At 43.2% G+C, this 22,774-nt stretch overlaps 1 protein-coding gene and 1 non-coding gene across 2 annotated transcripts in view; one reads left to right on the forward strand and one right to left on the reverse strand.

The window, feature by feature from the left end:
• Positions 1 to 270: 270 nt before the first annotated feature.
• The window catches only part of TEKT3 (tektin 3), a 30,948-nt gene continuing 8,444 nt past the window's right edge, over positions 271 to 22,774 (reverse strand). The window contains 8 exon segments of the mRNA XM_030799795.1: positions 271 to 467; positions 3,518 to 3,570; positions 3,735 to 3,780; positions 3,783 to 3,967; positions 8,463 to 8,617; positions 12,050 to 12,272; positions 13,881 to 14,024; positions 18,802 to 18,878. Coding sequence (XP_030655655.1) covers positions 271 to 467; positions 3,518 to 3,570; positions 3,735 to 3,780; positions 3,783 to 3,967; positions 8,463 to 8,617; positions 12,050 to 12,272; positions 13,881 to 14,024; positions 18,802 to 18,878 — 1,080 coding nt within the window.
• On the forward strand, positions 11,138 to 11,240 carry LOC115831680. The gene has a single exon (XR_004027187.1). It is a non-coding gene; the product is annotated as a U6 spliceosomal RNA (small nuclear RNA).

The following is a 22,774-nucleotide window of genomic DNA, read 5'->3' on the forward strand; positions in this document are numbered from 1 at the left end:
CCTGTATTCAAGGAGGGAAGACGTCACAAGGACGTGAGTATTTGGAGGCATGGTTATTTTCCCACAGGTATTTCCCACCAATATCAATGATATCTACCTGAGGGAACTGGGAAATTTGGTCGCCCCTTCCCGCACTGCTGCAAAGCACCAATATGTTAATCTTTCAGATTGTGCTACAAGTGGTGCTCATGGGTGTTGTCTGTGGACCTGGCTTATTATTTTCCTCTCAGGTTGCCTGTCCTCCTCTCTCTTCAGGAGCCCCTGTCTTTGCTACACCCATGAAGAGCACCGGGGTTGAGAGATGAAGACAACCAGCTTGTTGCAAATAAATGGGTGGCCCTCAATACAGATATGGATTTTCATTATCAGAAAATATGCAGTTTTGCTAAAGAGCAGGTTCTTGGGCGAGCAGGGCATCATTTTTATGGAAGTAGGGAAGGCGTTCTTATGTCTGAGTGACTGCAGGGCTAAAATGCCAAAGACGGGAATGTTGAAACTTAGTCTGAAGATTTCACATCACCTTAAAAATTAACCTTTACTTTACAGGGAGGGAAAAAAGTAATTGCAAAATAAAAGTTATTTTTATGGTTCCCACAGCCCTATGCATACACAAGGGGATATTATTTAGAATAGCTATGAAAATCTCCCTGTTCCCAATAAGCTCTCCCCTCACTCTACCATGACGCCAACTGAGTTGTTCAGGAGTCATGGTGATGTATTTAGGGGTCTTTCCTTGCTAAACGGAAAGCGTGGGCTGCAGAAAGGGTCTCCTTCTAGCTCCTAGCAAAATTAGCAAATGGGTAGGTCCTATGGGAATGAGCCAGAGGTCACAAGACAGATCCTTCTGATGTTGAAAGCCAAGGATCTATCTGAGCTGAGAAAGAATTCAGAGCTGTTTAGAGAGAGGGGTGAGGGAATGTATGCAGCCACTTCCCCATTCGGGATTCCCTGCAGATGGAACTGTCTCATTCTGTAGCCCAGGCTGGAGTGCAGTGGCATGATCACAGCTCACTACAGCCTTGACCTTCTGGGCACAAGTGATTCTCTCACCTCAGCCCCTCAAGTAGCTGGGACCACAGGTGTGTGCCACCATGCCTGGTTAATTTTTTTTTATTTTGTAGAGAAATGGGGTCTCCCCATGTTGCCCAGGCTGGTCCTGAACTCTTGGCCTCAAGCAATCCTCCTGCCTCAGCCTCCCAAAATGCAGAAGTCCTAAGATTCTTACACAGGACCACACTTCTGAGCCTTGGAGCTCTTGGACTTCAGCATGAGCCATAGCACCCGCTTCATATGGCACTATCTATTGACCTCTCAGGATCCTTCTCAACTCAACCTTCCAGATAAACATTCCCAGTGGTCTAGGACTGGCCCCCAAGGTGAATCGATTCACCATTCCTGGGGAAGAGATTGAGTATTGTTTATTTTCCCCATGAATGCATGAATACTTATCAGACCATATATATTAATATAGAGCTCAGATAATATCAGAGCACTCTGCATAGAAGGCTGGTCTTGGCAGTTGGCGCCAATGGTGAATCCAGCCCTGCTGGGAACAGTTTCAGGGCCGGGGCTAGAAGAGGGGAGGCTGCAAGGGAAGACTCAGGCACAATGATGAGCAGCAGCTTCACCTCCTCCTTTGTGCTTTGGGTTAGCCCTGCATACAAAGGGAAGGAATCCGCCCCTGTTTTTGGTGCAAAACAAAAATTATAACCTAAAATCAGACCCCACACTTCAGCTATTTACAGCATGAACTCAGGACTCAAAAGTGCCAGGTGAGGTGTTTATGACAACACTCTCCGGAGACATAAATGGAAATTACTAAAATTATAGGTGACTCAGTTATTTAGGGGCAATTACACACATTTCTAAATCTGAATGATGCTTGGGTAAGTGGAAGCCTTTGACATTCCAGCAGCCCTTCTTAAAGCCACATGATATTAAAGATAGTTTGGGCTTAAATACATAAAGCCAGATCATGTGCCAGTATTTGTAGTGCTAAGATTCTTAAACAGGACCACGCTTCTGAGCCTTGGAGCTCTTGGACTTCAGCATTAGAATATTTACCCTCCTGGAGTAGCTGCAACATTTTAGATGAGAAACCAAATGTTTATTTGTGGAATTTAGCCTTGCCCACGGTTTACCAAAATAACAAAAAAACTTTCTATGTCTGAATTACATTTCCTTCCCATCACAGTCTTGTAATGCCAGGAATATATATGCCTCAGTAAAAGGACTATATAAGCATATATTCCTAAAAAAAATACAGTTCATGAAAGAAGTCAGAAAGGTTTTACCCCAAACACATAACAAATAAGAGATATGCTGAATTTATGTTTATTCCCACTATTGTCTAAAAGTCATAACTATCAACATTTGGTTACTCTCATTGCTAAAAATTTTAGTGGAATTTATATACCTTTGTTTCCATTAGAGGCAAAAACAGAAAAACTAAACCTACAATTTGATTTCTAAAATGATACACTGAGACCACAACACGACCCCAATACAAGCTTCTCATCTGAACGTCCACTCTTCTGGCATTCTGAGATGATTTGTGAAATTGACTAACCAAGGTCTTAAAACACTTTTAAGAAACAGAGAGAGAGAGAAGGAAATGGAGTTGGGGTTAATGGACAGTGGTTAAGGCAGAGCAAGGAGAACACAAGGATACAGAGAGAGATGCTAATAAGAGAGAGAGACGCACAAGCGTGAGAAATAAGAGAGAAAAGAATGAAAACCTTGCTCCCCTCCTGGTTCATCTTCCCATTTCAGAGCTCCCAGACCAAAAGGATTCAAAACTAGCATGCTTTCTACACCATCTAAACATACATTCCAGGTGATTAAATGCCACTTTTAAACATACAAAATAATTAGAATAAATTATAAATTATCTTGGGATACAGAAGTGCTTTCTAAGCATAATTCCAAAGGCATAAATCATACAGAAAACATTGACACATTTTTAGTTCTGTACTTTAAAAAACCATAAACAAAATGTAAAGGTAAGTAACATATAAAGAATATATGGTCAGTACATAGGACAAAAGTGTCACAGATGAAGAAATACAGTGGGTGAGGTGCCTGGAGAAGTGGGGCAGCGGGTGTTCAACTCCAGGTTCAGGGGCTGGGGGAACTGAGGAGTATCTCTGAGCATGGAAATGGCTTTATGAAAGCAGTGCTCAAGTAATGAAAGTTTGAATTGGAGAGATGAGAGTGTAATAAAAAGAGACGTGCAGAACACATTATGAATTATGCATTACGAATCACAGCCAAGCTGGCCCTGCCTACTATTGTTCCAAATGCACTCTGTATTTCTCTACCTTTGTTTCTGATCAAATTACCCCAACTACCTCATACCCAATGGCCTTTCCCCTTCTCACTGTGGATCCTTTAAAGCAAAACTCAGAAACCACCTACTTCGTGATTCCTGACTGCCTCAGAGAGAATACAGTCCTCCTTTCCAGCCCATTCGGATTACACATAGAATGACAAGAATCACACCAGTTATCCTTTTTACCTTCTCTACTAGACTGATTATATTTCTTCATATCCTTCCCATAACCCAGACGCCTAGTAAATAGAAAATTAAGGTTTGGATGCAAACAAAAGGCTTTCCGAGACAGGAGGTTGGTACATTTCCATCAGCATAATCCTTTAATAAGTGACTATATTAGCACTTGGTTCAAATGCTGAGACAGTGCTCTGGCTCAGCCTTAACTTAGGGGTATCAAAACCACACCCGGTGGGGTCCCCAGCAGAAGCCGACCAGCCGGAGGGTGTTGGGTAGCTCTTGCGCATGCTCATGCATTTTTCCTGGTCGATGTACAGGGAATTGGCTTTGACAGCCAGATCACATTCGAGGATGGCTTTGGTGTGGACCAGCCCCTGCAGGGTGTCCTCTGCATCCCTCAGGCGCTGCTGCAGGGTCTGGATGGTGTCGTCAACCTCGTGTACCTCGTTAACAAGGCTGCAGCATAAAGGAATCAGCATGGTTAGGTCAGCCTGTAGCTTACGCAACTCCAAGTACATCACATTGTAACCAGTGATGCAAAGCTCACATTTTCTTTACTTTAGGATATATTTGTCAGCAAATGAGAGGTGCATGAAATTAATAAAATATAAAGAAATATAAAGAGAATGGTGACAATGAACCAATGGGAATGTAGATGTCCCAGGAGGTAGAAAAGGATTTCATAATTATAGAAAAATATCCAGACCATTTTAAAATCATTATGCCAAGGCAATTCTATAGTTTCACAGAAATTCACAACTGGAAAACGAATTTAGAGAGGTCACCAAGCCCAACTTCCTTGTTTTACAGACTAGGAAATAGAGCCCAGGGGTTCATAAGCTGCCCTTTCCATCGACACGGGGCCCACATATGTTTGTAAGCTGTACCTGCTTATCCAGGAAGCTAAGAAGGAAATACAGAGGTTCAGTGGCCATAATAAGAAACTGGGTCCCATTTCCTGGCCCCATTCCCCTCTCAGCTCCTTGAGACAGAAGAGTAGAAGCAGAGACCCAGGAAGACCCATCTCATCATCCGCAGACACATCCTGGAATATGTTTGCAATTTCTCGGACCTCAAGGGCTTCACTCTTGCTGTCCCCTAAGCTCAGAATGCTCCTAACCCCTTCTTCATCCCGCTAATTTATCCCATCCTCAAATCCTAGGTGAATTAACACTTCTTCCGGAAGTCCCTCCCTTAACCCGGAGACCATCCGCTGCCCAGTGCTGTGACTTCCAAGAGGACCAAGCCTTTTACGGCACTCAGGGTCTTGTGATTGTCTGCTTGCAACATCTGCTGTCCTTGCCCGGGGCTGCATCTACAGCCGCTCCTGCAAAAATACAGGTGTGCAAAAATTAGTTATTGGGTGAAGACCAACTTTCATGTCCTAGGTGAAACGGAGGACGTCTTGGGAGGCAGGGAATTGCCCAAAGGTCTGAATCCATGGGATCTACTAAGAACAAGACCCAGACCCAAGGCAATAAAAAGGAAGGAAAGGTAGGACGGAGCCTGGAGCATTCGCTTCCAAGCCACTTCTAGGTGGCCTAAGAAAAGCAAGGCGCTGGTAAAGGCCCCCATGCGAGCTGACTGAAGCAACAGGCCATGGGAACATATCCACGCTGTGAAACACCTTTCATCTTACAAGCTCTACTGTCTCCTGCTTTCCAATGGGGAGGGGAAGAATTAAAGTTTAAGTGCCAAAGTTTGGTTTTGTCTGGGGACGGTAAACACAAAATCTGAGAACTCATCAGAAAGCAAATTTCTTGTTATTGTTTAGGTCAAACTGAATTTAAAAAGAAAGCCTTTTGAAAGATCCCAGGGTATAAAATATCACTAGCAAAGAAACAGATCTTCGCCGAGGCTGCCGCAGATGGCTGGTATTGGGATTTTTGATGGTGGATTGTTTACAATCACACGGGGCCTGCCTCTTGTCTCCCACCCTCCCTGGCTTCAACAGGAACCCTGAACCCCAACGTAGGAAACAGAGCAGGATGACATATGTGTCTTTACTCCTTTCAGGCAAATACGAGTCTAGTGGAAATTTTATCTGGGAGGGAATGTTTGAAAATATACATGTCAAAACATCAATGCTAAAAAAGAAAAAAAAATCAAGAGATATAGAACGTAGGCAGTTAGAATACTTGTTTTCACACTGCTGCATGGACACAGCTAAGGAATAACATGCTTCCACTTCCCTCAGCGTTAATTAGAAATATGTTGTTCATCATCTTCAAGGCCCTATTTCACTCCCAGTTTCCTTGTTCTTGGCTGATTGCAGAGAGCTGTTCTGCTGAAGTCACTCTTTCTCTTTCTTTCTTCTTTTTTTTGGAATTACAGAACCACAAAATGTCTTGCATTCAAATACAAATAAAGCTACCACAGTTTATATATATATATATATATATATATATATATATATATATATGTGCATATGTGTATACATAAAGATTATTTAAGCAGAGCAGAGCCTGGTCTGTCTGGCCTGCCACCAAAAATGCCAAGAATGTTTAGAATCACTTTTGAAATAACTTGTTTAGAACATTTTTAAATAAAAGTGAGTCTTCCAATGAAAACAGCAATTTTTCTCAGTCCCCACTCCCCTTAGTTTATGATCTTTATTTTTTCTAAATCTAGACCGCTGAAGGGCTGCTCTCAGAACCATCCATTTAAAAAGGAAAGTAATCCCCTCCCCCAATAATAATCCTAAAGATTTTTGGCAAGGATATTTTAACCAGAAAACTTGAAAGAAACAAAAGTAGGTTTTGTTCAAAAGTCAATAAAGGAGCAGAGGAAATAGACATACCATGAAGCCGGCAGGAAGTGAAAGAAGCAAATTCTGTTTAGCAGGAAAAGGAAAAAAAAAAAAGAGTGAAAATCTTTCAGCTCCTCAGGAGAAGCTGTGAATGCCTCATTGTTTGATAATTCCAAAGTCCTATTAGACCACTACCCAAAACCCATTTTAAAAGCAACCCTGTGTTTGTCTAACAGCAGTATAAACAATTTATTTGTTCCCATCTCCACTTTTGATGACTCTGCAGAGATTTTTGGAGAATGAAACATCAGCTCAGCTTCTCCTAATAACATTTACATAAAGTCAAAACTGGTGATCTAACTCTAATAGGCCAAGTGGGTGTGTGCTCACTGCTGGGTTCTTCTAAAGCAGAGAGGTGCCTCCAGCTGGCTGTCTAGGGGCCCATCTAGTCTCTGGAGTGGAGAGCTGCTTATCCTAAATAATGAGCTGTGCATGAAGAGGGGTTCTATGGAACCCACTTTGAAAAACATGCAGCCTGAGTGATCTCTTCTGTGGCTATGGCCTAGAAAACAGCTCCACCAGGAGAAATACAACTCATCCTGGAAATGAAGATCCTGTGCGTACAACCTAAAGCACGCTTCATGGCACTCAACACAGACAACATGCGTGCTATACACGTAAGGTGTTTCATCATAATGATCTCCTCTGTGACCTTCAGTTTCATCCTCTGTGTGAGAGAGAGGAGAATGCAGCATTTACTTTGCCAACTCTTCTCAAATGAGATCAGGTACCTGACAGGGGGATGGTAAATGCATTACATGACGTAAAAGACAGGAGAAAGAGAAGCAAATGGCTTGGTGGAATAGAACTCTGGGGTGAGACAGGCAAAGACTCAAACTGCAGCTCTCTCACCACTAAATGTGGCCTGTGCCAAGCCACTCACCCACTCCTGCCTCGGTTTCCTCACTTGTAATATGAAGGTAATGAATGAGATAGTATAAAGTGCTTAGGGCAGTGCCCAGCATTGAGTCAGGTTAAGAGATGGTAGCAGCTATTATTATCATTGCATTGATTATCCTCATCATTATCTTTACTATTATTATCATCATCAGTGTTGGCCTCACAAGATCCCCCTTCCTTCCACTTCAGGAAATCCACTGTCTCAAACCACCACTTATTTCTTTGTTTTATCCTTAGGATTACTCCTTCAAGATAAGAGAATTTTATCGTGGAAGCAGAGCGAGTGGCATCTCCCCACTGCACCAGAAAGGCTTCTGGAGTTCATGCACTGCCACTTGGCTCCTGCAGTTGCTATCAAGTTGATTTACTTCTGCATGGAGCATTTTAGGACCTAAGAATAGCAATGATGAAACCCAGAAAGAAAAGGCAGACTCACAGGTATTGGGAAATTGGAAATGAAGCCAGATTGTGGCGGGGGTAGGGAGGGAATCTTGGCCAGTTCCTTACAAGTCCATCCCAAAATGAATCTTCAAAGTGAAAATAATAATAAAATCCATGTAGTGTTTAGTAGATAAACTGTGGGGTCAGATTCCTCCTGCTGTGTATATATAGGAGCTGTGCTCGATGAAGACCAGCTGGCTTTGATTTCTACTGAGAATGAAACACATTGAAATAAACTTAAATGAGATCCTCAGTCACAAAGACAGCAAATGAGTAGATAGGAGTCAGTGGAATTGGTACTGAAAGTCCCTTTTCTGTTGCATTCCCCATGCTGAGAAATACACAGAAAGTCACAAACTGCTGCTTATAAGACAGGAGTTCTGGAAACTCCGAAGACTCCAAGGACGTGCGAAGGAACCCGAACACCACACTGGCCTCCCTGAGTGAGTTAAAGGCTTAATAGCACTTTTTTTTGTGTGTAGCGTTGATGTCCTTTCCTTTTTTAAGGATTTGTGGTAAAATACACGTAACATAAAACTTTAACCAGTCTTAAGTGTACAGATCAGTGGCATTAAGTACATTCACACTGTTGGTGCAACCGTCACCGCCATCCATCTGCAGGACTGTTTCATCATCCCACACTGAAACTCTTCTGCATTCAACATCTCCCCATTACTACCATTCTCACAGAAGGCTCCTACACCATGTGTATGGCCAGAAAGCAGCTTTCTAAAGAGCCCGGCGCCACAGTCAGTCTGGTGGCCCTCCGAGCTAGCCCCAAGCCATCCCCTCCCACCTTACCGTAGCTGAGCCATGTCTCGGCACAACTCAATATTCGGCCACCGCGTACGCTCGTCCAGTCTGGACTGAACCACCTTCAGGAAGGCAGTCTTGTCCTTAATGGCCTTTTTGATGGATTCTATGGTCATTTCAGTCTGGAAAATCTCCTGCAGGGTCTGTGACAAAGAGAAGCAACAGCCTGAGGCTTTGGTGTAGTCCCTTCAACAACCCGCCTCCCACCTCTTGCCTGTCCACTCCATGTCCAGCACCTGCCTCGACCTCACTGATGAGGAGGTCCCTTCACCTAGACCCTCCATCCTTCCTAGTCCTGCCCCAGGGAACCCACATGTCTCACTGGAGCTGGCATGCACCTGCTCCGGAGAGCGGGCGGCGCCTCTCTCCCCAACCCTAGGCTCAGCGACCTCATTCTGGTAGCTGGAAATCAGCCAGAGTGGGAGTATTTCAACCAAAGAAATTGGCAAATGCTACAAATCAGGGGCTCCCTGCAAGCCGCCCCCAATGGCCGTTGTTAATTACTGACCAGCACACATCTGTGTTCTGATAAAAGTGAGGCTTTGAGTGGCCCTGATCTCCCTCCTCACATCTATACATCTGTGCGTCTCTTCCCACTTCCTCTTCCTACCAACTTGAGCATTGCTTTCTTCCTCACAGAGGATTTCCCTTGCAGCAAATCTGGCTTAAGTTTCAGGGTACCTCACTTGCAACAGAGGAGTACTGGCAGTTTTGTATTCCTGATTTTGTATTCATTTTTTCTTAAAGAGGCCACTACCCCAAATTGCATAAACATGGATCCCCCTTTGGTTCTCCCTCCTCTTTCTCTGTAAAGAGAGTCCCTGTCCTATGCTCTGAAAAACCTCCCTTCTCCTCGCATCTTGATCTCTGCACTCCCATAGCTCCACATCCTCCCCATTACTGTCCCTCTTCCTGGGTTCCCTTCCGTGGCCTGGAGACACAACCAAGAATCATCTTTTTTCTTGAAACCCTATGTTTTTACCACCACTCTCCCATCCAGTCCCAACTGAGTCCTCTGCCAAATGTATTCAACCATGGCTGTGCCCACTCCCTTCACTTCCCACCCACCCAGTTTCCCAGTGGCCCTGGATTTTGTCCCTGGCCCTAGTGGCTATTATGAAACTTCAGTTTCAAAGCCAACATCGAGGCCTCTCTGACACCTCCCTCTCCCTGAGACCCTCATCTTGTTTTCTCTGGCCAAGTGCTGTTCCAACTCCCTCCTTTCCAACTACTCCTCATTCCCTTCCAGTGCCAGGCTTTGTCCTTGGGTGATGTCTCTGCAATATCCTTTCTACACTACAGAGACCTCATGCAATCATAGATTTAGCACTTGTGTCATCCAGGCACTCTTCAGTCTGTCACTTGAGCTTTGACCTCTCTCCCAAGCTAAAAATCATTTCACTGTTTCTATCACTAAGGCCTTCTTCAGATACTATGTGCTCCATGAAACCATCTTGATCTCTTGCCAGTGGAAACAACTGCCCCTTCTTGTAAACTGTGTTCACATTTCATCTGTGTTTCCAAGTTCTTTCTACACCTTTCTGATGCAACTTCCCATTTTCTATGTGCATGTCTTGTCTCTAAGACATGAGATGTATGTACATCCCCGAGTGCCTAGAACAATACCTTGGGTGTACCTGTTAGGGCTGAATAGTGCCTCTTCCCCCAAAATTCCTATGTTGAAGTACGAGTCACCAGTGCCTTAGAAGGTGACCATATTTGGAGATAGTGTCTCTGTGGGGGGTGATTAAGTAAAATGAGGTCTTTAGAGTGGCCCTAATACAATACAACTTTGGTGTCTTTATAAGCAGAGGAAATTTGGACACAGACACACACAGAGGGAAGATGATGTGAAGACACAGGGAGAAGGTGGCCATCTACAAGCTGAGGAGAGAGGCCTCAGAGAAAACCAACCCTGCCAGCACCTTGATCTCAGACTTCCAGCCTCCGTTAATTAATTTCCTCTCTCTCCAGTGAGAAAATTAATTTCTACTGTGTAAGCCACACAGTCTGTGGTACTTTGAGTTAGGGCAGCCCTAGCAAACTAACACATCAGTAAATGAAAATTTGTTGAAGAAGGAACTCTGTCACACTGGCCTTCTAAAAGGCCTTTAGAATGTCTTCTTACAATTGTCTGACCCCATTAACCTTCTCATCAGCATCTTCTACAACCTGTCTTCAACCTACTTTTCCACGTTCCTCTTCCAGGGCACAAACCATCTACACCAGCCACACACCAGACTCTTTACAGACCTCAACTCATCCTCTGATTTGCTGTCTCCAAGGCTTTCTTCAAGATGTGGCCCCACCTGGAATGTTCACTTCTCCCTCCAAACCCCCAAATCACTTTTGTATTTGTTATTTGATAATCATGATTTGCAATATTCTGTTTGTATTGTTTATGAGCTTTTCATATGCAAGTATTTCTTCTCTGTAATGTAAACTTCCTAAGAACAAAAACTACATTTGATGCTTCTCTCTGCCCTTCACAGCATGGAGCACACTGTCTGGCTCAACTAATATTTGTTGCCTAGAGCAGGCACCATGAGAAGGAAAGGTAAATCACTGCAGCCTGAGAAAATGTGGTACCCTCAACTGGGTAAAACCATCATAGGCAACATGGCTCACGGTGCAAGCTTCTTAAAAATGAGAAACAGCATTGCTTGCTTCAGCAGCACATATACTAAAATTGGAACGATACAGAGAAGGTTGGCATGGCCCCTGAGCAAGGACGACATGCAAATTCATGAAACGTTACATATTTTTTACTATAGGTAACAACAATACATTATATAGTTTCAAATAGCTAGAGGGAGGATATTGAATGTTTCCAACACAAAGAAATGATCGGTGTTTGAGAGGATGGATATGCTCACTCATTACCCTGACCTGATCACCATACATTAAATGTATCAAAACATCACTGTCCACCCATGAATATGTACAATTATTTTTTGTCAATTTTAAAAAATAAGACACAACAAACTATATGCAGCATAATCCACAGAAACAGTAAGAGCTCTCAGACTGATATTAAGGAAAGGAAGAGCTCCTTGTTTATCTTGAAACATATGAATTCTGCTGGACTCCTTCATTTTATAGTCATTGTAAAACTCTTAGGCTTACAGCACTTAAAATTTTTCAATATCAGAGACACTTTGAACTACCTAACAGTTTCCTGTATTTGGTTTTGTATTCCAGAAAAGGGGTCTGAAATAATTTAACAGAAAACATTTCTACCATATGTTCTAATAATGAATTCACTTTCTAGCTATATACAGTGATTCATTAAACTTTAATAATAATATTTTTGTTTCTATTAAAGACGAAGAACCTTTCATTACATAGTGCCTTCTTTGTGTTTCAAATACCAGTGGATTCCAATTTCATTTTGACACCTGGCTACCTGGCTGAAATAAATGGCATGCTTTGTGCTGTTTTAAATTTTTCTTGCTCTGTGTGGCCCGGCTGTCACATGCCTATGGTGCCTCTCTGGGAGTGGTGAGAGATTTGTGGTCCCAGAGCACACCGCTCCGTCCAGGTCAACTAAGGGGTACCACTGGCGGTTGATTTACCTTTGCTAAGTGCATCTGAATCTTATTCTTAGCATCTGCACTCTCAGCAATGCGATTAGTGAAAGACAAGTTCACTTTGTTGAATTGATTCCACATCTCATTGGCAGTCACAACCAAGAGGTTTTCAATGTCATCTCTTAGCTTAGTGGAAGCTGACCGTTCACTGTGGAAGCGGAGTATATTGTCATCTGTAAATTTGGCCCAGGACTCGGGCACTGAGACACTGAAAAAGAGAAGCAGAGGCAGACGACGGTGAGAGTGATGAATCAGCCGACAGGATCGCTAGGCAACTATTTATCCTGTGAGAGAGAAACCCCCAGGTCGCTGATCCTAGCTTCATTATATAAATGTAAATATCAGAGTGAGGCTTATTTTAAACTTTCCTTAATTATTCCTTATTTTACTGCTAATCAGCTTTCTATATATCTAAAGCATAAGCTAGTTCTTCTGCCAGTTTCAGGGGCAAAAGGATTAATGAATGATGTGAATGTGTAGGTTCATTATAAATGTGTCACACATCACATCAATAAGCATATGACAAAATACTCAACCTCAGGGGTAATCAAAGAAGCATTAGTGAAAACAGCCTACTAAGGAAATATTAGCAAAAGTAGAGAGAATGATCATTTGCAGTGCTGGCGAGCATATTTAGAAAAAGTTTCTCTCGTATCCTACAGATGAGAATGTTGAATTAGTACAACCTTCCTGGAGGGTAAAGAGGCAACACAAACCAAGAGCCTTTCATTCAAATGTGGAAAACCCAGAAATTCCACTTCTAGAAATGTATTATAAGGAAACAATGTACCCAAGGATATACGTGTGAGGATATTCCTTTCAGCCATATTTATGCTGATCCCTGAAAAATGAGAAAGAACCTAAATGCTAAAAAGTTTAAAACAAAAAGGTTGATTATGGTATATTCAAAAAAGTAATCCATATACCAGGCAAATTCATGTTAAAGTAGAATATTTATTTTACAAACAATGTTACTGAAAAATCAGACAGGCTATATTTCAACTGCGTGCATTGTATGGTATGTGAATTTCACCTCAATCAAGTTAACTTTTTTAAGGGACTGGCTGGAAGAGACCATGGATCCTGCCCAAAATTGCATCCAGGGGCCTGGCAAAGAAACCACTGATGGGGTAAGCTGAACAAGCTGTGGTAGGAAAGGCATCAAGCTGTTTTCAGCCTGTATCCCACAGCATCCAGGGCATGCTATACAATGGCAACGTGTGGCTTGTCTGTGTTTTTCTTTTTTTCTTTTTTGGAGACAGAGTCTCACTCTATCACCCAGGCTGGAGAGCAGTGGCACGATCTCAGCTCACTGCAACCTCTCCTCCCAAGTTCAAGCGATTCTCCTGCCTCAGCCTCCTCAGTAGCTGGGATTACAGGCACCCACCACCATGACTGGCTAATTTTTGTATTTTTAGTAGAGACGGGGTTTCACCATGTTGGTCAGGCTGGTCTCGAACTCCTGACCTCAACTGATCCTCCCACCTCAGCCTCCCAAAGTGCAAGGATTACAGGTGTGAGCCACTGCACCCGGCCTTGTCTGTGTTTTTCTAGGACTTCTGCATCAGGCAGCATTATTTTCACAGTTAGAAAATATAAACAACAAATATTCCTTTACAAAAGAATTCAGGATGCAATGATCAAGGCCTGACCACAGAACGTGTTTGCTTACTGGAGACTTGTCCAAAGCTGGGTGTGTTTCCCACCTTCAGATATCTTACCATGCTTTCCCTTCTAACCTGTAAGCTGTGTGCTTTCGAAAGGAGAAAGAGTTAAATGACATCAAAATCACGGCAGTGGCATGTGCCTGACTTACGTTGCATCGACCCTCTCCACTCCGCGGAAGTAGCCAACACCATCTGACATGTTGTGCAGGTGGTGGCATTTGTTGTCAATCTGGTAAGCCATCTGCTTGTCACTCAGGTCCTTCTCCAGCTCATGCTGGGACGCTCTGTCAGCCCTATAACACAGAGTCAGGAAGTGGAGCTTCACACTCAGGTGACAATGTCCTGCAAGGACACATGAGTGCCCTTCCATATTGGGACCTCTCTCACTGTTGCTCTCACCATCTCTCCCTCTTCACACAATGTTCAATGTCTCAGTCAAAACGAGTACTCTCTGGACATGCCCATACTTGTACGTCACTGGGACCCTAACTCCCACCTTGTCTACACTTCTCCTTTCATAGGGTGGGATGGAAGTGGATAGAGCAGGTGAAGATAAACAGGGGTCCAGGATCTGCAGCCCCAGCTGGGGCCCGTCTTCCTAACACACACAAACTCTTCCAGACAGGACACGGGTTCAAAGTAATCTGTCCACATCTGTGCCTTCCATTCCTTCCTTTTCCTTTTCTACATCTCAGCTCCCTTTTCCTCCATTATTTGAATATAAATCCCCAAGAAATCATGAGGCCTTTATAGCAGAGCCTCCTGCCATCCATTGGTAACCTTGGTTTGTAGTCGTGCAATGGCTAAGAAGTTTGCCGGGAGATAAAAACCAAGGATCAAAATTAACCTCCAGGGCAGGAGTGAGAGAGGACTTCAGCAGAGATCGGGAGCTAATGGTCCACCCAGGCTCACACACTCCAGCAACCACCCTGCTGGAAGGAAGAGGCCTCGGTGAGCTCTGAGATGTGTGGTCTTGCCTGCACTGCCAGGCAGACAGGGGACCCATGGCTTATTACCAAAGACAGACCCTGGGGGCAGGCATGGGTGACAGGTGAGCCACGTGGAAGACTTCACTGGACAAATAATTACTGAGTGCCTCCTATGTGGCAGACACCATTCTGCGAGCCCAGGATGCATCAGTGGACAATACCAACATCTCTTCTCTAAGGAGCCGACATGCTTCTGGGAGGAGACAGCACATTCAGTGCATCGGCAATTTGTGTGGTTCGAAGAACAATGCTAAAAACAAGGCAGGAAAAAAGAGACCAGGACTGTGGTTATGATTTTAAAGAGGATGGCCAGAATAGGTCTCAGTGACATTGAGCAAAGACATAAAAAAGGGGGAATCAGATCATGCAGGGCCCTAATGGACATGGGAATGAGTCAGGTTTTCCCTTGAGTAAAATTGGAGGCCATTGACTTACAATTTAAAAGGATCATTCTGGTGCTGGGCTGAGAACAGACTGCCGGGGGCAGGAAGACCCATTAGGGGGCCACTGCAGTTACTCAGGTGAGAGATGAAGGCGGCTTGGACCAAGAGGATGAAAATGAAGGAAGCAAGAAGTAATAGAACCAAGAAAATCTCCTACGAAATTGAACACCAGTGAGAAAAAAAAAAAAAGAGCTTGAGTCGTTGGAATAATGGAATTCCATCGACTAAGAGAGGGGGTTGGCTGGGGAGGGAGAAGCTAGGGGAGAAGATGGAAGTTCAGTTGACATAGTTAAACTTGAGTGTTCACTGAACATCTACATGGGAGACATGAAGGAGGTTGTTGGAATTTGAAAGAGACGTCTAGGCTGGAGATAAAAAGTAGGGAGCCACTGGCAGATAACTAGTATTTGAAAAGGTAGGACAGCTGAATGAGCTTGGGAATTTCTATATTCTCAGCACCTAAAAACGGTTTTGGTAAAGCAAAGCCGTTCACTCAGTAAAGGCTGCATTGAATGGAATGAGTCAATTCTAGCTGCAGTTTCCCTTCAACTTAGCCGGTGCTTTCGAGCAAATCACTTGACCTCTCAAAGCTGCTTTTCTTATTTGTAAAGTGTAAATGAGAGTAGCAGCATGCAAATGATCTGCACTTTGTGAATTCTAAGACAGTATACATGTGCGAAGGATGAAAATGAAAAAGCTCCCTTCCCTTGCCACTTCTGTGCTGAGGCTCTTGCCTTAGGTGATTATGTTGAAATTCTAGGACTAGAAGGCCTTTCTCCTTTGGTCTGGGACCAAGATGTCCCACAAGCTTCCTGTCTTAAGCTGAGACCCTGTTAGAGAAGGGGCTGAAATGTTCATGAAGCATCTATTGTTACAGTTCACCTCTTGGGAGGTGGGGCTTGGGGAGGTGGAATAGAGACTTCACAGTCTTTTACTTCCCATCACCTCAAGGGAAAATCCCTTCTTGTGCACACTCCCAGGTCGTGGCTGGAACAGTGGTTGAAAACACATGCTTTGAGAGTGTGGAACGATGAACAGTGGGACTCAAAGGAGGGGAGGGAGGAGGGTGGGATGTTGGAAGTTTGCTTAGTGGTTACAATGTGCATTGCTCCAGTGATAGATGCTCTGAAGGTCCTGATTTCACCACAGTGCAATAAATCAATGAAGCAAAATTGCACTTGTACCCCATGAATATATACACATTTTACAAAATTAAAATGTTAACAAAAGCCATATGCTTCAGCATCAGACAGCCCTGGTTCAAATGTCTTTGCTACTTGCGAAACCTGACCAGAGGCAAGTTATAAACTAATGGTAATAATTAGTTTACCATCTTTCCAAGCTGTCGGGAAGATAATTATGTGCCTAGCAGATGCTAAGTGCTCAGTGTTAGGTCTTGTAATATTGTAACACGGGTGATTTTTATGACTTTAGAACTGGGGCTGCCTGGACACCCTCTGAGCTGGCCTCAGAGTCGGCTTGGGCAGGCATTTAAGGCAGCATCCCATCACCACGTCTTACAGCCCAAGATGGGAAGACCTTGGCTGCCCTGTTAGTGCCTAATGAGATTCTATTTTCAGCTGAGATCCAAGCTGAGGGTTTCATTGCTCCTTCTGAAACACGTGTAGTTGATAAACTCTCTTCCAGTCACCTGCCCTGGACAGAGCACAGTGGCCCCCCACAAATCCTGGAGAAGCCATCCCAGAAAGCGAGGTAGGCATTATGCCCACTGTGTATTAAAGGAAAGCCAATCTCCTTAAAGGATCAACAACAAAGATTCCAAACAGGTACATACACACAGAACTTTCTGCAAAGGTCTGCAATGCAGCCAGTATTCAGGCAATTTGTAACAGGGATTTATATGAGATGAGGCTGTTCCACGGTAGAACAATCTAGGCCAAGAACACAAAAGATGGGCAGCAAATTCCAGACTACGAAATAAAATCCGAATTAGGAACTAGAACCAATGCTTTGAACCACACTAAACATGTTTCTAAAATTCCTAGGGAGCAGAAACCATGTACAGTCATTCTTAACTACTCTTTTGCTTCTCCTCACCAATTTCCAAATTAAAAAACCCTTCCAGTCACAGCTCGAGAGAATCTCAGCATACAAACCTCGCCAACCTTCGTGGTGTTCAGATCCTGACGCACGGGGTGGGCAAATTAAGTGAGCAGCACGGACGCTTTTATAACACACATAATCATCTCTTTTACTGGGTGGCATATTCGACACCACTTCCTTCTGTGGCCATAAGCAAATGGCACTGATCTTTCTACTTAATGTTCGCCAACAGTCTTGGCCAATACTTTTCCTATGCTGACAGCTGTGATCATTGCCTGAGACCTTCTTTATTATTATTCTTCCCCCTCCTCATCCCTCATCCCACCCCCAACCATAAATATTATGTACCTACTATTGGCAAGAAAAGAGAGCCCATCCCCTGGAGGAATGTATATTCTAGTGAGGAATAGGATGGGTTAACAATTACAATGCTGTGGGATGCAGGGAGCATTGCAAGGGTGTAATCATTGCAGAGGTCGGAACTTTTTTTTGTTTTCTTTTTTTGCTGAGACAGAGTCTCGCTCCGTTGCCCAGGCCGGAGTGCAGTGGCGAGATCTCGGCTCACTGCAAGCTCCGCCTCCCGGGTTCCCGCCATTCTCCTGCCTCAGCCTCCCGAGTAGCTGGGACTACAGGCGCCCGCCACCACGCCCGGCTAATTTTTTTGTATTTTTAGTAGAGACGGAGTTTCATCGTGTTAGCCAGGATGGTCTCAATCTCCTGACATCGTGATCCGCCTGCCTCGGCCTCCCAAAGTGCTGGGATTACAGGCGTGAGCTACTACGCCCCGTCGCAGGAGGCCGGATCTTTAAGGAGGTATGGAAAATAAACATTCAAGTAAACCACCACTCATTACTTTTTCAAATGTTAGAGCTGAACAAGTGTAAGTCAATTTCTTACGTTAAAAAATGCCAGTCTTTTGAGTTAAAAGAAATCTTAGTTACACTCAAGTGAGGGCAAAAATCCTTCCCACAGCATCTCAGAATTATTTATTTAAATAAAAATTTAAAGCAAGTACTCCATGTACTTATTTTTTAAAAATATATATTTTTTGAGACAGAGTCTCTCTCTGTTGCCCAGGGTGGAGTGCAGTAGCACAGTCAGAGCTCATCACTGCAGCCTCAAACTCTTGGGCTTAAGCAATCCTCCCACCTCAACCTCCCAAGTAGCTAGGACCACAGGCACCTGCCACCATGCCTGGCTAATTTTTATTTTTTAACTTTAGAGATGAGGTCTCGTTATATTGCCCAGGCTGGCCTTGAACTCCTGGGCTCAAGCGATTTTCCTGCCTTGATTTCCCAAAGTGTCTATTTGTATTATTTTAAAAAATGTTTATGGGTACATAGTGGGTATATACATTTGTGGGGTACATGTGATTTTGATACAGGCATACAACGTGTAAGAATCACATCAGAGTAGCTGGGGTATCAAATAATCATCTTAATTTTTGAATAAAAATATGTGTATATGCCTGTGTGTGTGTGTGTTTGTCCCTATAAGAAATTAAGAGAAATTTGAATGAGAGGCATGAAAGTATAGTTCAATGATAGATTTAGAATTGTATAGAGACATAAAGCACTTCCGCAAGTTGGGCAATAGCCTTATCCAAATGTAGCTTCATTGTTCCTTGACAACACAGAATAGTATCAACTTCCTACTCAATTGGAAAAAAAACACATTAATGTTTTCATTATTGAATATAACACTCAAAATCAGCAATGTAACAAAACATCAATGAAAGAAAATTTTGTTTCTTATAATACTGTGAAGTTAAACAAGAAAACCATTTTGCTTCCACTTATTTATCTACATGCTCTGTGATACTGCAATCTAGATATCAGATTAAGATGCAGCCTTTATAGGTCGGTCCATGGGGAAATTATATTATGGAACAAGTGGGGACACGGTTAAAATTTTAGGATTTTTCTCTCTTTTTATCCCTGTCCTTAATTAAAACAGTAAAAAAAAAAAAAAAATTCTGGTAATATACAAGGTCAAATTTAAATGCACGGCTTCATCTATAATAGCTATTCTTCCAAGACAAAGTAAGTCAGGGAGGAAAAAACACAGCCAAAAGAAGCTTCTCTCTGGCAGTACATGTATCCTCCAGATGACAGTGCTTGGGTCCAAACATGGAGGCTGACTTCCACCCTGGGAGGTCGCCCTCCCGTCCTGCTTGTGTACTGCAGCCCAGGGCCTGTCCTTGTACAAACACCTGTGCGAGTCAGGCCTCTCTACTGGACCACACACGTTGCTTTTGATGCTGCTGGGATGTATCCACTAGCCCATAACATGTCAGAGACTATTAAATCAACATTTATTTCCCCCTTGAAATTTCTATGCACATTAGAAAACGTAGGAACTCAGAATAGCACCAAGATATTTAAAAAGTGCACATCGTTACTGTTATTTTCTCAGCCAAAAAGCTGTCATACTATGCATACTGCTTTGGGACATTTTAAACTTAAACATTTTCCCATGATATTAAAAAATACTGTGATGAATGACCTTGATCAATATTTAGACACCACCGAAGAGTATGCCTTTTTCCAAGGTTTTGACAAGTACAGCCAAATTGCCCTTCAGAAAAGTGGTCCCCATTTACAACAACAAATGAACATGTGTTTTCTTGTCTTGCCCAGCAAGTGGCCACTGTCGCTCCTTTCCATCTTCACCAATGTGATGGAACCACACCCCCACCGCCCCACCAAAAGCAGCAAACCTGCCTAAATTTGCAAGCCGATATTATGAGTATTCATTTGTTCACCATTTGCATTTTTTGCTTGTGTCAACTGCCTGTTCACATGCTTGTCCGCTTTTTCTGTCATTTATTTTTTCTTTTTCATTTGTGAGGGTTATAAACATGTTTAAAATTCAGTCTTTCGTATTATATATGTCACAATTTTTTTTATCAATTTGCCTTTGCTTTTATAAATGTGTGTGGTGCTTTTGATATAGATGTTTCTGATTTCTATGATGTCAAATCTATCAAATATATCTCCTTTTGGTTTCTGCCTTTGTTACTTAGATAATAAAGGCCTTCACCACTCCAATATGAAGTATCACTCACCTATGTAGTGTTCTTCTTTTATTGTTTAATCGTTTAACATAAAAATATCAAATACGTCTCGAGTGATCACCCTACTGTCTGGTTGTTTGGTATCTGAATTAATGGAATAAAGGAAGAGCTAAATTCCCTTCACACATTGACACCAACCTTCTCCCCGCCTTGATAAGCAGGCAAGATTTCCCAGCCTCACAGTAGGTTGCGCATCAGTGTTGGTATTTTTGTGTTCAGTTTTTATCTTTCTCAATGCCTCGTGTGTATGTGTACCTGTGTGTACTTTGATGAGATTTTAACAAAAGATGCATGGAGTCCTGCTTAGAAAGGACCATTTAAAACCCCAAATTGTGTTTTTATCCTTTGTGTACACAAAGCACAGAGTGGAAATTCTTAGGACTTTTAGTGGGGAAAAAAATGCGTTTAATGAGACTCTTGCTGTAAAAAATTCCTATAACAACAAAAATTTTTTTTTTTTTTTGAGACGGAGTCTTGCTCTGTCTCCCAGGCCGGAGTGCAGTGGCGCGATCTTGGCTCACTGCAAGCTCCACCCTCCGAGGTTCACGCCATTCTCCTGCCTCAGCTTCCTGAGTAGCTGGGACTACAGGCGCCCGCCACCACGCCTGGCTAATTTTTTGTATTTTTAGTAGAGATGGGGTTTCACCATGTTATCCAGGATGGTCTTGATCTCCTGACCTCGTGATCCACCTGCCTCGGCCTCCCAAAGTGCTGAGATTACAGGCGTGAGCCACCGCGCCCGGCCAACAATAATTTTTATATGTGAATTTAAATAATGTCATAATGATGAATGTCAGATGGTTGGGGGCAGAAGGGTTCGTGAGAATACAAAAAGCCCAAAGCCAAAGGCCTCTGGGACTGTCCCCAATGCCATCTTTTCCATCCATCTGTACCCATACAGGGAGGTGGCCTTGAAATACCACAGTACAGCAATAGAAGGACAAAGTATTCCCTCACCTGCCCATGGGAAGAAAGTTTGCAAGAAGGTGGTGGATACACACAGAAAGCAGAAGAGTAGGAAGAGCCTTCATCTAACTAGATCTCTGGCTGCTGCCTCACACCTAAGGAAGTCAACTGCACATTTAGGAGCCTGGAAAATGGGTCCAACATTTCCAGATCGCGGACTTAGGGAGAAATTACAGGCCCCATGAGTTACAGGGTCACACTGACTTCATTGAGATTTTCAGATTGCAGTGACCAAAGTGATTAAAATGCAGTTTCATTTGCAGGGCTTCGGATGAAAACAAAACATGGAATCATGTCCAGTTGCTTGAAGAACCTTGAATGCATCCTACTATTTGAGCGGCTGAAATGTTCATGAAGCATCTATTGTTACAGTTCACCTCTTGGGAGGTGGGGCTTGGGGAGGTGGAATAGAGACTTCACAGCCTTTTACTTCCCATCACCTCAAGTGAGAATCCCTTCTTGTCCACACTCTCAGGTCTTGGCTGGAACAGTGGTTGAAAACATATGTCTTGAGAGTGTGGAATGATGAACAGTGGGACTCAAAGGAGGGGACGGAGGAGGGTGGGATGTTGGGAGTTTGATTGGTGGTTAAATGTGCATTGCTCCAGTGATAGATGCTCTGAAGGTCCTGATTTCACCACAGTGCAATATATCAATGTAGCGAAATTGCACTTGTACCCCATGAATATATACACATTTTTTACAAAATTAAAATGTTAACAAAAGCCACAAGCTTCAGCGTCAGACAGCCCTGGTTCAAATATCTTTGCTACTTACTAAACCTGACCAGAGGCAAGTTATAAACTAATGGTAATAATACCCGTCTTTCCAGGCTATTGGGTAGATAATTATGTGCCTAGTAGATGCTGAGTGCTCCGTTAAGTATTAGGTCTCGTAATACTGTAACATGGGTGATTTTCATGACTTTAGAACTGAATCCTCGTGTAAGATGTGGGCTCTGCTGTACTCTCAGCTGAGGAATATGCACTACATCACAGAAACACTGAGTTTCAGCCACAAATGCGGATGAGTGCTGATCCTGCACTGTGGCCTGAATTGTGGACATAAAATCATTACTTGGATGTCCTTGTTAAACTGAGACCCTGCTCCCACAAGTTGAGGCTTTATATGTGGTTCTATTTACCTGTGTTAATTGAGTCTTTTTAAGTTTTGGGAAAGTGGGTAAACCGCCTGTCTAACAGGTGAACGGGCTACTGAAATCAGATCTTCAAAGTCAAGCTGCAAGCCTGCATTGAGTCTAGCTAATAAGCGAACACCACCTATAGGTGCAGATATTTCGTTTCCACATACAATGTTTTTAATGATAGATTCACCAAATATTCTTGTCTTCTCACTTATCCTTGAGTTTAGTTAGCAGAGGCATTTCCTTTCATTAGAGATCTGCATTCTCAGTATTTGTTCCTGAGTTCAGCCGAGATGACCCATCAGCTACCCTTTCTGGCATGGCTGCTTGTGAGAAGCTTCTGGTCCCACAACCTGCTTAG

This window comes from Nomascus leucogenys, chromosome 19 (assembly GCF_006542625.1).
Source record: "Nomascus leucogenys isolate Asia chromosome 19, Asia_NLE_v1, whole genome shotgun sequence".
In the NCBI taxonomy this organism is placed as follows: domain Eukaryota; kingdom Metazoa; phylum Chordata; class Mammalia; order Primates; family Hylobatidae; genus Nomascus; species Nomascus leucogenys.